The sequence below is a fragment of the Hippoglossus hippoglossus genome, chromosome 10, assembly GCF_009819705.1.
Source record: "Hippoglossus hippoglossus isolate fHipHip1 chromosome 10, fHipHip1.pri, whole genome shotgun sequence".
Classification (NCBI taxonomy): Eukaryota; Metazoa; Chordata; class Actinopteri; order Pleuronectiformes; family Pleuronectidae; genus Hippoglossus; species Hippoglossus hippoglossus.
The window spans coordinates 14,550,777-14,565,165 of record NC_047160.1 but is presented as its reverse complement, the minus strand read 5'-3'; the positions used below and the strand labels follow the sequence as shown (position 1 = coordinate 14,565,165).

General features: G+C 42.4%; 1 protein-coding gene across 2 annotated transcripts; it reads left to right on the top strand.

Annotated features, from left to right (window-relative positions):
* Positions 1–193: 193 nt before the first annotated feature.
* Positions 194–13,901, top strand: kdm2ab (lysine (K)-specific demethylase 2Ab). Of its 2 annotated transcripts, none has more exons than XM_034597563.1 (23): positions 194–448; positions 906–944; positions 2,354–2,492; positions 2,613–2,691; positions 2,846–2,892; positions 3,242–3,420; positions 3,774–3,880; positions 3,980–4,073; positions 4,170–4,323; positions 4,641–4,756; positions 5,228–5,354; positions 5,466–5,761; positions 6,270–6,347; positions 6,659–6,919; positions 7,085–7,213; positions 7,362–7,448; positions 7,638–7,862; positions 8,251–8,280; positions 9,310–10,331; positions 11,256–11,419; positions 11,664–11,810; positions 11,929–12,144; positions 12,266–13,901. In XM_034597563.1, the coding sequence occupies exons 2-23, from the start codon at positions 909–911 to the stop codon at positions 12,445–12,447; spliced, it is 3,915 nt and encodes a 1,304-aa protein (XP_034453454.1). In that variant the 5' UTR covers positions 194–448; positions 906–908; the 3' UTR covers positions 12,448–13,901. The 2 variants fall into 2 exon arrangements, with proteins under 2 accessions (XP_034453454.1, XP_034453455.1); XM_034597564.1 differs by having other exon boundaries at positions 203–448; positions 813–944.
* The last annotated feature ends 488 nt before the right edge of the window (positions 13,902–14,389 follow it).

Here is a 14,389-nt window from a genome sequence, read left to right as displayed (position 1 = left end):
TATATTATATATTATATTTGTATTATTGCGGAGGAGTCGTCACACTGGGGAGACTGAACCAAACACACTCGTACTTTAACATATTGTAATCTTGTTTAAAGAGCACCTGCATTGACCAATGAGAGCGACTCTATGCTAATCGTCAGTGACCAATGACAGCGGCCCTATGCTAATCTTCAGTAACAGCGGTGTCAGCAGGGGGGCGGGTCCTGACGGTTCTTTTTTTTTTTTTTTGGTGTGTGTATGTATGTGTGTGTGTTTTCTGCACAGCTGAAAATGGCGGCTCGGAGCGTCGAGTCGTCCTAACTTTGTCGCACCATAATAAACACAACAATATGCACAGCTGTTAGCTCGTAACATGGGGAGAAACTTCACCGAGAGGCCGCCAACGCTCTAGCTGGGAAACGTTACTTTGACCACTGCCGCTGAAAGGAGTTCCAACGCCGAGGTAATGACCAAGAAGCCTTCAATTGCCGTATCGATGCTAACGTCAGCTAGCTGGCTAGCCCCAGCGTTAGCCGACGACTTATGAAAGGGATTGTCAACTGAGCTAGTTCGCGTTAGCCGATAACGCTAACGAATAACGCCACTAAATACACACGTTTGCTCGGAGTATTTCTGCTCAAGCGTCGTCGCCTTCGCCGACTCTTGTCCTCACACAGAGACTCGTGCTTAGCGTCAATGTTTGTAATTGTGTGTGTGTATTGCTAACCGTAGCTTGCTAGCTAAAGCAACACTGGAAGCTAATGCTAGCAGAGCTATGTAGCTAGTCTGTACACAGGGAGCGATGTGTGTGTGTTTCTGGCCGACAGGATTTAAAAACACACCATAACATCTCGGCAGCCATTGACTATTTAACCCGAGTGTTTTAACACGACTCCCGAAACTTTGTGTGTCTTCCACAGATTATGGAGGATCCTCATACACGGTACAGCAAACGCCTGGTGAGTAACACAACCATACTGGTAACTCCCGGAACACTTGTGTTTTATGTACACAATGCAACTGTGACGTGTTTCCAACTAAGCTCGGTGTGTAACATTAGCATTTTTAGTCCATACGAAACCGTTCAGTGGATAATACTGACTGGGATGGTCCACTTTCTGTCGGGGTTTCTCATGGCAGAGGGGCTCTGTTGTTGTCCACCCCAATAACGGTAATGAACATGTCTGAAGACTGGGTTCAGCAGAGGGTCAAGTTCACTGTGTGACCTGAGCAGCTTCTTTGCTGTGACATCTTCACCCCTGACTGTCTTTCCCCTCTTTGCTGTAAAGTGATACACTCAATGCTTGCAGACTCCTCTGTGTGTAATCAAAGGGCCACAATTAATACTAGTGTTTTGGAAATTAAATTATCAAATGGAACTTAATTTTAAAATATGTGAAAAGACGGATTCTTCCGTTGCTGACAGGACCGGTTTGGGAAAGCATTTGAACACACCCAACACATTGTTAATAATTTAATGATATCCTTTATTATGTTAGAATATACGATGAACACAACAGCAATTAAATAGGGTGTGTTCAATCCTCACTTATCAAAGTAAAGTACCATCAGAGTTTAGATAATACCACATTAGGCGTACAGCGATGGGGGTGGGGATATCTGAGAGTGGGGGGTATTGTGCTTGATTCATCTGTCTAGCCAAGCAGAGCTGCATAGGGTGAATGACAGAAGGGGGGTAAAGGGAGGGGGGCTGTGTGTGGAAGATTAACCCCAGCTATTGTTTGCAGTATTGTTTGTTCCCTACATGAACTGATTTGGTGGCTGACTGACTGACCAGCTTGGATTGATTTATTGTGATTTATTCCTTGTCTTGGGATGAATACATGCATTCATTTATTTATTTTTTACAAATGGCAGCTTTAGTTTCTTTTTGTTTCAGTTATACGGAACAGCTCCCGTGGGTGTCACCTTATGTGTTAGAAATTTGTTTCCAATAAGAACATTTAAAAAGATACTAAACAATGCTTCAGAGGGTTTTTGTATTAAAAAATAAATAAAAACCTGTCTTAGCTAGTAGTTTGGTCAGAAGTTACTAATTACGCTAATTTCCTCTGTGTTGTGAATTTGAGATGGATTTTGAATTCGTTTCCATGCATTCCTTTGAAGTCCCTTTCAGTGTTCTGTTTTAAAATATGCGATTTGAAGTCAGCATTGCTGTCTATTTGATATGCTTCTATAACCCAGATTTGTCCTGACATGGCACTGACTTATCGTCAGTGTTTTAATGCACCCCATATTCTTCACTGCCAGAAATTCCAGCCCTCTCCTCCGGTCTCCTTTTTTGTTCTGGACAAATCATAGTCTCCATGTCTGACCGAGGTTAACAGAAACCTTCTTTTGTCCTCAGCGTACAGGCACACGGCGCCGCTACCAGGACGATGGAATCTCAGATGATGAAATTGAAGGGAAACGAATGTTTGACCTGGATGAAAAGTTGCAGTGCGACAGGTTTCGCTCAGATTTGGTCAAACACATGGAAGGCAAAGGTGAGATGTCAAATGAAACATTTTGTGTTTCACTGAAACCGTCTCAACATATTTGCACGTGTTTTTTTTATTTTTATAATTGACTGTCTTAAGTTGTCTTTATGTATGTCTCCTTTTTAGATTTCACATTTGAATACATCCAGAGGGAAGGGCTCAGGGAACCAATCATCTTTAAGACAGCTGATGGTCTTGGAATACAGTGAGTCAAATTATTATAATGTTGAGTTGCAGAAGAATCTCTCTTTTTTTGAATTTAAAATGATATCAAAGCAGATACCAATTAACATTTTTACAAGTGTCCAGAGAAAATGTAAATTGTAAATATATTACAAGGAATTGTGTCCTTTTTGCAGAATGCCAGACCCTGACTTCAGTGTGAGTGATGTCAAGTTGTTTGTAGGTAAGGTGCTGCTTTATGTTCTTTCAGAGTAAATGGCTTTATTAAAGTACACAGTATGTTCTCACCCAAATACCTGGTGCAGGCAGAGCTAGAGCCAGGCTGATATATGGGTGATGTTTCCTTATTGCACATATCAATATCAGGAAATATGATCCTCGCTTTTTGTAACTGTCAAAAATCAGTACTGGTCTAAAACAAATCTAGAGTTAGGTGGTCTTCGGTTTCTTTGTATTTTAAACAGATATAATCATTATTACATATACAAAATATCTTGTTAATTTTAGGGCAGAAAATTTGATTTGTATTTAATGACTTTGTTCTCACTTTTTGAAATCCTTTTAATCGACAGGTAGTCGACGAATCGTTGATGTGATGGACGTGAACACCCAGAAGGGAATCGAGATGTCAATGGCTCAGTGGCGACGCTACTATGAGACGCCACCATCAGAAAGAGAAAAACTCTACAATGTCATCAGCCTGGAGTTCAGCCACACCAGGCTGGAGAATCTAGTCAAACGACCAGCTTCGGTAAGAGTATACAAATGGCCCAGATCATACCTGACATTAAATTGCATAACTAGCTTTGTCAATGTCTTGTGATATTTATGAACAGCTTGTAGGGATTTATTACAAATGCATCAAGCATCTTGGGTTTTCTGGTTTTCTGGAACTTGCCACTGAATAGATTCTGTCTCTATTGTTTGGATATCATCTTCTTTCATTTCTAGCAGGTTAATGCACAGAAAGTATGCACTCCACTCAGATGCGCACATTGATAATGTCATTTTTTTTTAACTTACTGCCAAACCAAGGCGCACTGGAAATGGCACTTACACACTACAGTTTTTTCTAATGAATGTGTTTGCTGGCTTGAAAACTAGGTGGACCTTATTGACTGGGTGGACAACATGTGGCCGCGTCATCTCAAGGAGCGACAAAGAGACTCCACAAATGCCATCATAGACATGCACTATCCCAAAGTACAGAAGTGAGTAAACCAGAGGCCTTAATATAGTAATGTACAACACTCACATCTCATCTATCTGTCGTTTACATCAATCTTTTTGTGTTTTTTGTTATCCCTCAGGTATTGTCTCATGAGTGTGCAGGGCTGCTTCACAGATTTCCACATTGACTTTGGAGGCACTTCAGTCTGGTACCACATCCTGCGAGGAGGAAAGGTCAGTCTAGGTGTCACAGAAAGTTTTGAGTCAATCATAATGTTAAAATTTAAGTAAACGTGATTGTGGTCTAACTTTAACCCGTGGCTCCTGCAGGTGTTCTGGCTGATTCCACCCACACCACAGAACCTGGAGATGTATGAGAACTGGGTTTTATCAGGAAAACAGGGAGACATCTTCTTGGGGGACAAGTGTCATGACTGTCAGAGGATACAACTCAACCAGGGCAACACCTTCATAATCCCATCAGGTCTCTTTCTGCATACAGCCGTGACACATACAGACACAAACACACATAAGCCCTTTTCGGACCTGACCTGCGGGTAAAGTCTGGAGAATTGGATACAGACTTTACCCGCAGTTTGCTTTTCACACATACACAACGCAGCGGGAGGTTCTCTGCACATCCGTGTTCACAACAGCATCTCTCACTCGGACTTTTGCGTTTCACATATGCACCTTCTCCGAAGAAAATATTGAGGATATGCGGAGTTCAGTGCATGTCTGAAAGCAGTTTTCCATACGACGCCTAAATGTCTCATACCTCCCGTATCTTGTACCCCATAGGGTGGATCCATGCTGTGTACACGCCAGAGGACACGTTGGTGTTTGGGGGAAATTTCCTCCATAGCTTTAACATCCCGATGCAGCTCAACATCTACAGCATTGAGGATCGCACACGGGTGAGCAGCTACTCACGTTCACTGTAGAATGTTTACTTTAATAAATATTTCTCAACAACCTGACTTTTAATTTATTTTAAACACCCATAAAGAGATGCTTATATATTGTTTTCTTCTCAATCCCAATTCCCAAACCTTATCTCAGGGTATCTCCTGATACCACTAAGTAATTATGAGCTGCCACGGCAAACTTTTTTCAGCTCCATCATGCCAGTATTTGAGTATAGAATGACAAATAAACTATTCGTAATGTGAATTGGCTGTCTCATATTAATGTCAAACACTGTAACAACTTATGACTTATGCTTCTGATGAAGAGAAACTGCTTCAGTGTAGTTTTTTGAAAAAATACTTAAAGCAACAGTAGACATATTAGACATTTTACTCAACGATATTTGAATATGAGGGTCTTGGATATGCAAATATTATTAAACAGATTTTTACAAATCTTTTTCTGCTTCTCTCCTCTAGGTGCCAGCGAAGTTCCGTTACCCTTTCTACTATGAGATGTGCTGGTATGTCCTGGAGAGATACCTCTACTGTCTGACAAACATCTCACACCTCACACCTGAGTTCCAGAAATACTCCCTTGGCAAAGGTGAGGACAGATTAACACAAGAAAACATTGCTGCATTCATTTTATTCAAATTTTGACAAAATTTCACTAACATAAACTTAACGATAACCATCATGTCCTCCCTTTTTTTAGGACTGACACGGGCTGACGTTGAAGCCAACGATCATCCTGGGAATGGCAACTCCAATGGAGTTGACAGTGACACTGAAAATGCGGAGATCAAATTAAAACAACCAAAAAAAGAAGAAGAAGAAGAAGACACAGAAGAAGATGGAGCAGCTCAACTTACCACACCACAGCATTTGATGACCCCCTTTGAGCTGGAGGGACTGTGCAACCTCTTGGGGAAACTGGAGGAGCTGCCAGTCCACAAAAAGTGTGTCCCTGCAGGCATCCAGGATGCTGCAGCCCTGCTCGAGGACATGAGGGTGGGTGTCACCCAACTTTGTTTGGCAGTTCATCGCACAATATTCTCACCTTGGTTACGCTACAATCATTCATGCTACACACACACACACACACACACACACACACACACACACACACACACACACACACACACACACACACACACACACACAACATGAATTAGATTTTGCTTTGGTAAGAGATAGAGTAAGAGTGTGTGAACTGCAGGAAATCAGTGGCCTTGTCATATTCTAAAGTTTGGAAAGAGGATGGAGAAGTGGTCTGCCAACAAATATCTGTAATAACAGTATATACACACAATGTTAATCAATGCAATGTGCCCTCTTGCTACTACTTGTTGTGCAATGTTCAGCACTGTCAGTTAATGATGCTCAAGAGTGAAGAGAATTTTATGGAAAAGGGGCAAAAGTTTTACAACTTCTTTACGGTGCTGTGTCAAGGTATCTGTGTCCAGATATGTTTGATATATTTGAGATGGACTGATTTATTTTTTTACTGCTTGTCCAGGCTGTTCTGAAGGAGCATTCAAATGATAACCCCAAGCTGTCCTACACTGGAGAGCCCATTGTCAAGTGGCCCAAAAGAGTGAGTAGAAAACTACTTTTCACACTCTTTTCACTGCGAATAAATACCACCAAGCCTCAGATGATATATTTTTGTGAGCAAATATCGTAGATTTAGAATAAGTGCTTCAGCTTGTTTCAAATCTTCTTTTTTTAATTTTATAATATATATCAGTATTGGTAGTGAAAGCTTCAATTATTTTTCAGATTATTTTGAAAGTAAATATAGTTGTTAATTATTAAGTTTTTCATTTCATTAAACAAAACTCATCCCTTTAATATATTTGCAGGACTTAATTCTAAACAACCTTTCTTGCTGTGTCCCTCATACAGCCGTCATGGTACGAGCCCTCCACTCCTCCTCCCCCTGTCATTTACCGTCCTCGCTTAGCCCCAAGCCTCCACAAGCCTCTTGGTCAGCGGCCCACCAAACGCTCCTCCATCTCTGCCCTGAGGAGAAGACGGGTGCGGTGCAAGCGCTGTGCCGGCTGCTGCAGAAAGGAGTGCGGCAACTGCCAGTACTGCCACGACATGAGGAAGTTTGGTGGGCCTGGACGCATGAAGAAGGGCTGCATCACGAGACAGTGTCTAACGGTGAGTGGTCATATCCATCATTTTTTTTAAACGACTGATGTCTATATTCTTATATAACTGCAGGACTCTTTTTAATAAAGACTTTTATTCACAATAATCTGCATCAGATCTAAAGTTTCCATATGATTTACTTTCAGTCTAAGTTACATTTATTTCTTCCTCCAGCCTGCTTTGCCAAACACAGCTCGATGTGCCATATGTAGAGAAGGGGAATTAGATGAATCAGATCCGAGCACTTTCTCACTCATGGAGTGCTCCGTCTGCTCGCAGATTGCTCATCGTCAGTGCATTAAGGTAATCTGCTTCAGACACATTGAAGACCATAAGATAAATACATAATCTGATTTTGCATGATCTGGTTTGCTGCCTATAGAGATGTATTTTAACATGGTAGGAGTTTGATTGTTGGTGTCTCAGATTTTTTATCTGCGCTCTCTTTCAGGAACCTGGTGAGGGAAAGATCAATGACGATTTACCCAGTTGCTGGGAATGTCCCAAATGTTGTCAAGGCAAAAGTTCAGGATCAGAGGTAACCAAACATATCTTCTCCTTCTCATTTCTCTCTCTGTGCATTCTCTCTTATTTCAGACTCTGGGACACTTTTCCTTTCCTCAGCAAAGTTTAATTTTGATGTAACCTCCGCCAGATGTTGATACTCAAAAGAACAATGTCACCCTTTTTCTTCTTCAACCATCTCTTCCCTTCCTTACCACTCCAGTCTTCCAGCGATGAGGATAGTGGGGAGTCAGAGAGCTCTTCCTCGTTGCCACCATCCAAACTTGCATACCGTGAAGGCATTGGTGTCAGCGATGGGGTGAGACGAGGGGTGTGTACCGGACCACAATCCCGACCCACAGCACCACCACCTTCTCAGAAACTCTTACTGCAGCATCAACAGAATCGCAAAAGAGCTAGTGCACTGGAGCTTAGACTTAAGAAGAAGGTAAAGTGTAATTTTTAACTGGATTTAAGATGCATATTTAAATGGTGATTTTAGAATTTTACAATGTTGAAATGATCAGAAGCAAGTATTTATTTGAAATGTATTGATTTAAAGCCTTTTGGACAATTTATGTCTCATGTCTTAATTATTGGCATATCTCTTGTTTAGCAATACCCCAATTAGTTTTCCTTTCAGCTGGTTCAAGAGTAAAAAATCTGTCCTATTTTGTTTCAGTTTATCATTGGTTTTGATCTATGTAATCACTGAAAGATCTTTTAAAAATCGAAAGATATTAAAAAAAAATTGTAGATGTCAATCTGTCAGTGAGGATTATTTGTCTGTACTTGACATTATTTCTTATCCCCCAATCTCTTTCTGTTTATTGCAGATAAAACTGGAGCGTAGCAAACTCTTAGTGGTAAGTAATATACTTTTCCTTCAGTGGCTCTATTGCATTTAAGTAATACAGAGATAAAACTTCTCTGTCGGCACAACAGATTTCCATCAGTTGGATTCAAGGGAATGAAGATAGGTGTAGTACTTAATGTGGGGCAAAAACTAGAGGAGGGTGTTACACTGTGATCCCATCATCCGTATGAAACCATGAGATGTAGAATGCAGGTTATTAAAAAGGAAAAATGACAATTAATCACCAAAACACAAATATTCATGTAGGCTGAAGGCGTGTAGCTACACTTTTTCTCAGCTGCCTCCACCTTTTTGCTATCAATGGGCAGTGGCTTCAAAGCTTTCCATCAGCAGCGGCTGCTTGCAGAAAGCCAACTACTCATCTTAATTCCAGCAATTCATTATATTAATAATTGTTTTACTAAAAAAAAATGTTTTGATAAAGTTTTGTGTGTGTGTGTGTGTGTGTGTGTGTGTGTGTGTGTGTGTGTGTGTGTGTGTGTGTGTGTGTGTGTGTGTGTGTGTGTGTGTGTGTGTGTGTGTGTGTGTGTGTGTGTGTGTGTGTGTGTGTGTGTGTGTGTGTGTGTGTGCACATATTTAGTTGAATGTAATAATAATGTACGTCCTCGTTACACTGGCTATTTAAGAAAGCACTGGTGGACAACTTGACAATTGTTCAGTCAGGATTAAAAAGTTTAGCTTTTCCCATAATCACCACACTGATATTTTGGGGGCTTTATGAATTTACAAGTGAATGAATTATTTACATTGAACGTTTTTACAAAAAGGCACTAAGATGGATTGTAAAGTCACGAAAAAAGGCAATGTTGTCAAAGAGATACGAGACATTACAGGACAGATGTGAATGCAAACAATTTGGTTTGTCAATGATGCAGCCCATGCATGAACGTTTTTTTTCATATAATAAAATTAGACCTCGGTTATTAAAAACAGTTGTAGTTGGAGCACTGTATTTGGTATTTGAAACATCCATGATCTTGTTTAATTGGCCAACCTGTTTTCTTTTCACTACCTACAGAAACAGTCGGCACTAGATCGTTCTCCTAGGCTGCTGAGCTCCAGGCTGCTGTCCAGGCTGCGCTCTCCAACCAGCAGACTATCTCAGGGCAGAGGTCTTTACCACGGCTCTCCAGGAAGGACCCAGTCCTTCCTCCAGCAGCAGTCTTCCCGCAGTCTGGTACTTGAGTCTAAGGGAGAGCCCCGCAGAGGGAGGGGAAGAGGGGTGAGGCTGCGGGGAGGAGGAGCAGGAAGAGGTTCTGGAGGTGGCAGAGGTCATGGAGACTTGGAGGAGGAGAGTGACGACAGCAGCAGCAGCAGCAGCAGCAGCTCCACCAGCAGCAGCAGCAGCAGCAGCAGCGACGAGGAAGAGGAGAGGGAGCAGAACAGTGGGAAGGGAGGGGATAAAGAGAACCAGCCTCAGTCGAGAAGAGGACAAGCAGCCAAAGAAGAAGAGGAAGCGATTGAGGTGGCCAACCAAAACGGTGCAGAGGATGAAGATGAGGAGGAGATTGAGCAAAACAGTCAAACAGGGGACAAGGATGGCTCATATCTTAAAGTGACACTCCAAAGGCCAACCAAGACCAAGCGGGACCCATCAGCCATTGTCCCCAAGCTAGAGGCTATCGCCCCTCAAGCTGCTACTTCCACATTACCCAATCAGACTAGACCCCTCGCCAGACCCCCAATTAGAATTCGTGGCGCCTGTCCTGATCAATACTCCAATAGACACACCCCCCCACATACTCGTAGTGGACACACAGACTCTCGCACATCCCACTCAGAGAGGCTGGAGGTCTCTAAAAGACAGAGGCCAAACAGGCCAGCTAAACTGAGCAATGGTGCTTCCTGTTCTTCATCCTCAGAGCTTACCCATCTCCGCATCCCTCTGTCCGCCCTGCAGGAGGGAGGGAGTGAGACGGACCGGGAGAGCGGTCTTGGTGGGCCGGGATGTGAGCGGGAGGTGTGGGTGTCTGTCTTCCGCTACTTAAATCGAGCAGATCTCTGCATCTGCATGGCTGTCAGCAAGAACTGGTACAAATGGTAAGACCTCTAAGATGATATCTGTCATATTCTTAGTAGGGATCGGTTGTGATAACGAGTTTTATTTTTGATCTGTTTACAGGGGGCAAAATACCTGTGTTTGTTAATTTATTTGATCTCTCCTCATTAGCTTAAAAAGAAGATACTCTCTGACCCCCACACTCATTTGTCTAAAGCTACTGGTCACGTCTGTGTTGGCTCAGATTAGGTGGGGTAGTGGTCCTGGGGTTGTGATTGGATTGGAGTGTGATTGGACAGGTACACACTGCATTGGTATTTGGCAGGGAGATGTGTCGTTGTGGTTCCGTCTCTGATTATTGTGAACTGAAACTAAAGACTTCTGGACCACAGTGTCGGTTTTGGTTCGAGTATTGTTACAGCCTTAATTCTGATCAACATCACTGGAGGCAGATCAGATCAGCTTCAAGTGTTATGTGCTCTCTGCAGCCAGTGTCTATTAATCCAACGATTGATTGAGGGATGAGAGATATCATTCTGTAATGCCACCTACAACTGTGAGTGCACTATGTGTGTTTAACTGGGATGTAACAATGCAATGACTTTTACCGAGGGGAAAGCATCCAGCTTATCACCTCAACACAGTCCATGACAAATAATATCTTTCTATCTGATCAACTCAGTAGTTCTGAGTCAGTACCTCATTTATATTATGTAGCTCAAGATGTAGTGGGTTAGTTTATCATTTCATACTGTTGAGCTCATTTTCAGGTTGTTGGTACATTAATATTACTGTAAAAAGTGTTTCTATTGTCTGTCAACAAAGGGTGACTCTGAATTGTTATTTAGTTTCCTGCAAACGTTATGAAGATTAATCTAATGAGATTCAGAGAGGATTTGAAGGATTTGGATTTGATAAGTAGATTTGGATGGACGTATTCTTCATGAGTGTGTTTTTGTCCACAGGTGTTTAGACAAGCGGCTTTGGGCGCGGATTGACCTGAGCATCAAGCGCACTGTTACTCCTCAGGCCCTAACAGGCATCATAAAGAGACAGCCTGTGACGCTCGATCTGTCATGGACCAACATCTCTAAAAAGCAGCTCAACTGGCTTGTTGGACGCCTGCCTGGTACATAGACACTTTCACTTTCACTATATTCTTTGAAAATATTATTATTCATGTATAAATATGACACTATAAAAACAAAGAATCATTTAAAATCATTGAGAGTTCATTTATGTTTGTGCAATTATCTCACAACCATTATTATTGGCTGTTTTTGAAGGTAGAATCCTGGGGTTTTCAGATGAATTCTGAATTAGTCATGTTTGCACTCCACATTCTATGTTGACATCTGGTCTTGATTTGGCAGCGCTTAAGGATCTGATGGTGGCAGGTTGTTCCTGGTCGTCTATATCAGCTCTCTGCTCCTCTGGTTGCCCTCTCCTCCGTTCTCTGGACCTGCGGTACGCAGACGGGGTCAAAGACTCTCAGATCAGGGATCTTGTCAGCCCTCCAGGTGAGGAAAGAGTGCACAACATAACTCCCGTTAATGAATTCAGTTGTTTGCTCCTATATTTGTTATTTTTCTCATTTTATTTCCTTTTTCTCTTCTCCTCCTCAAATGGCTCCTCCAGGCTGCGACAATCGCAGTCAGTTGCGGACCATGCAGTGTTTACGACTAGCAGGCCTGGACATCACTGACTCCACTCTGCGCCTGGTGATTCGCCACATGCCCCATCTAACAAAACTGGACCTCTCCCACTGCAACAGCCTCACTGACCACTCCATCAACCTGCTCACAGCAGTGGGCTCCTCCACCCGGAACACGCTGATAGAACTCAACCTTGGAGGTGAGAGATTGATTGGATTAGCCAATATGCAACATGCAAAACTCAATTTTTAAAAACAAAGTACATACACACATGTTGCTGTTGTATTATTCCACTACTGATGTGTCTTCTTCTTTCCCAGGCTGCAGTAAACTGACAGACACGTGTCTAAAGTATCTCCGCCGCCTCTCCTGCATCTCACTGCTTGATCTGCGAGGCTGCAAAGGGGTCTCCCGCAAGGCCTGTGAGGCCTTCATCTCCGAGCTGTCAGTCAACACGCTCTACTGCCTATCGGATGAAAAACTGATCCAGAGGATATCCTAAGCGCCTGCTTCCTCTCACTGCAGAGCTGATTTCAGGGGCAAAAGCAGGAGGAGTGGATCCTGATGTGAAACTGTGACTCAAAGGACACAGTCAGGCGGGGATGTTCACATGCGCCCAGGTCGCTTTAAATAATTGGTGGAGTCTAAACTGGGAGTGTGTTCTCACTTAGCTGGTGTTGGTTAAAAGGGGGTCTCACAGCTATAACAGTGTTTCTTTTCTACACATTTTTTCCTGTGTACCTAAAAGAGACTCAGGAGCTTTTTTTTACGCTATTTGGGAATAAATGTTGTGTGGAAAAGCATGTCTTTCATTGCCAGGAGTGGGAGAACAAGCAATTAATTAGCTGCATTAGACTGCACAAACTGCTCAACTCATTTTTTGTTTTTCTCTTTTTGGACAGATGCCATGGTAACTCCCATCATAAACTCCTGCCTTGAGAAAGAAACATTTGAGTTTCACCCTTTTGGGATATATCTGCATTGTTCTGTTTGGCTGATCCCTATCAAGTCTTATTTATCACGTGACACATGTAAACTTTTGATTTCCGCTACATTTTGATGCTCCAACTAGATGGTTATATTTTTGTCAGATTCAAAAGAGCTAACGTTAAGGCGTTGGATGACTTTCGCTTTGTGCACAACTCCTACGTGTTGAGATTTTTTAAAATAAATATGACTAAAGGCGACAAGTTTTTCACATCAAGTCTTCTAAAAGTGAGTTACTGGAATGGCCTGTGTTTACCAGCTGTATGTTCGGGTTCATGAGTTGTTTGGGTGAGACAATAGTTCAGCGGTGTTCTTGATAAGTACACATGGACATTGAGGGTAAAAGGACTGTGAGGGCGGTGGACTTGGCAACAAGACCTCACCCCAACAGGGCGAGACGTATCAGGTGTACGGGGGTTAAGCCAAGGCTCAGGTGTCGGATAAATGGTGCATTTTCAACCATTAGACTTCAGGTGCTATTATTTCCAAACTCCTCTTGCTTTGTTTTTGTACAGAGACGATATTTAGAGCAAAATTGTTAATATTCTTGATGAAACAACTCCCACCCCCTCTTTGATACATGTTTCTTTTCATGGATGAAAATACTATCTACTTTTCACTGAGTTCATGACCTCGTCTGATTCAACACAGAGATGTATGATGTTCTTTTTTTTATTTTGGTGGATAAGTGGGTGCTTGCTCATTTCTTTGTTCCCTACATGTCCAGTGGTTCGGTATCAATTATCTCTCCCCCCAGACTGCTCCCCTGTCCACATCCCTCCGATGAATACAAGTATATAAATATATACTTTTGTGTAAATGTGTTGGTTTTTGTCTTCCTCTTTTAGATTTGCCAAAATGGGAATCCTGTAGCAATGTAATTATTTTCAGAAGCCTTTTTCACTTTATGTTGTTTGTGTTATTTTCCAAGAAAAAAATAAAAAAAATGATAAACAACAGTGAGAGATACATTAAGTCCGATCAATGTCCACATCATTAGTTAATCTTCCTGGTAATATCGCAGTTTATTTGCCCAGTTGGATCGGATGTCAGTTTTCCCAGACTCCACCCAGCTGCACTCCGTAACCTGGAAATGGAGCGACGCCAGAATAGAAGAGTAAACTCCGCTGCTGCTGTAAATACACTTGATCCTGACGAAGCTGGCTGGGACACAGTGAACTTTGACAGATGTGTTGTGGTTTAATATCCGGACAGGAGCGTGTTGCAGCTGCAGCAGCTGCCTCCAGCTTCGCCCTCTGCTCCAGTGACCTGGATGTGAAACAGGAATACTGGCAGAGTCTCGCTTTATTTTGACGGACGGTAACAACCCTGCTGCGATACAAACAGGGGATGGGTGCCGCTGTTCCACTTTAACTGGGGATCCTGGCAACTGGTGATATGTTGTCTTTATTCCAGATGTTGCCGGTCGGTTGCAGACCCGGTCGCAGATTCGTCAT

Excerpts from the sequence above, each read along its gene's own strand:
- kdm2ab (XM_034597563.1), top strand. The coding sequence starts at position 909 with ATGGAGGATCCTCATACACGGTACAGCAAACGCCTG. Across the intron at positions 10,332-11,255 it reads AGCAAGAACTGGTACAAATG|GTGTTTAGACAAGCGGCTTT; the intron begins GTAAGACCTCTA and ends TTTTGTCCACAG. Across the intron at positions 11,811-11,928 it reads GGATCTTGTCAGCCCTCCAG|GCTGCGACAATCGCAGTCAG; the intron begins GTGAGGAAAGAG and ends TGGCTCCTCCAG.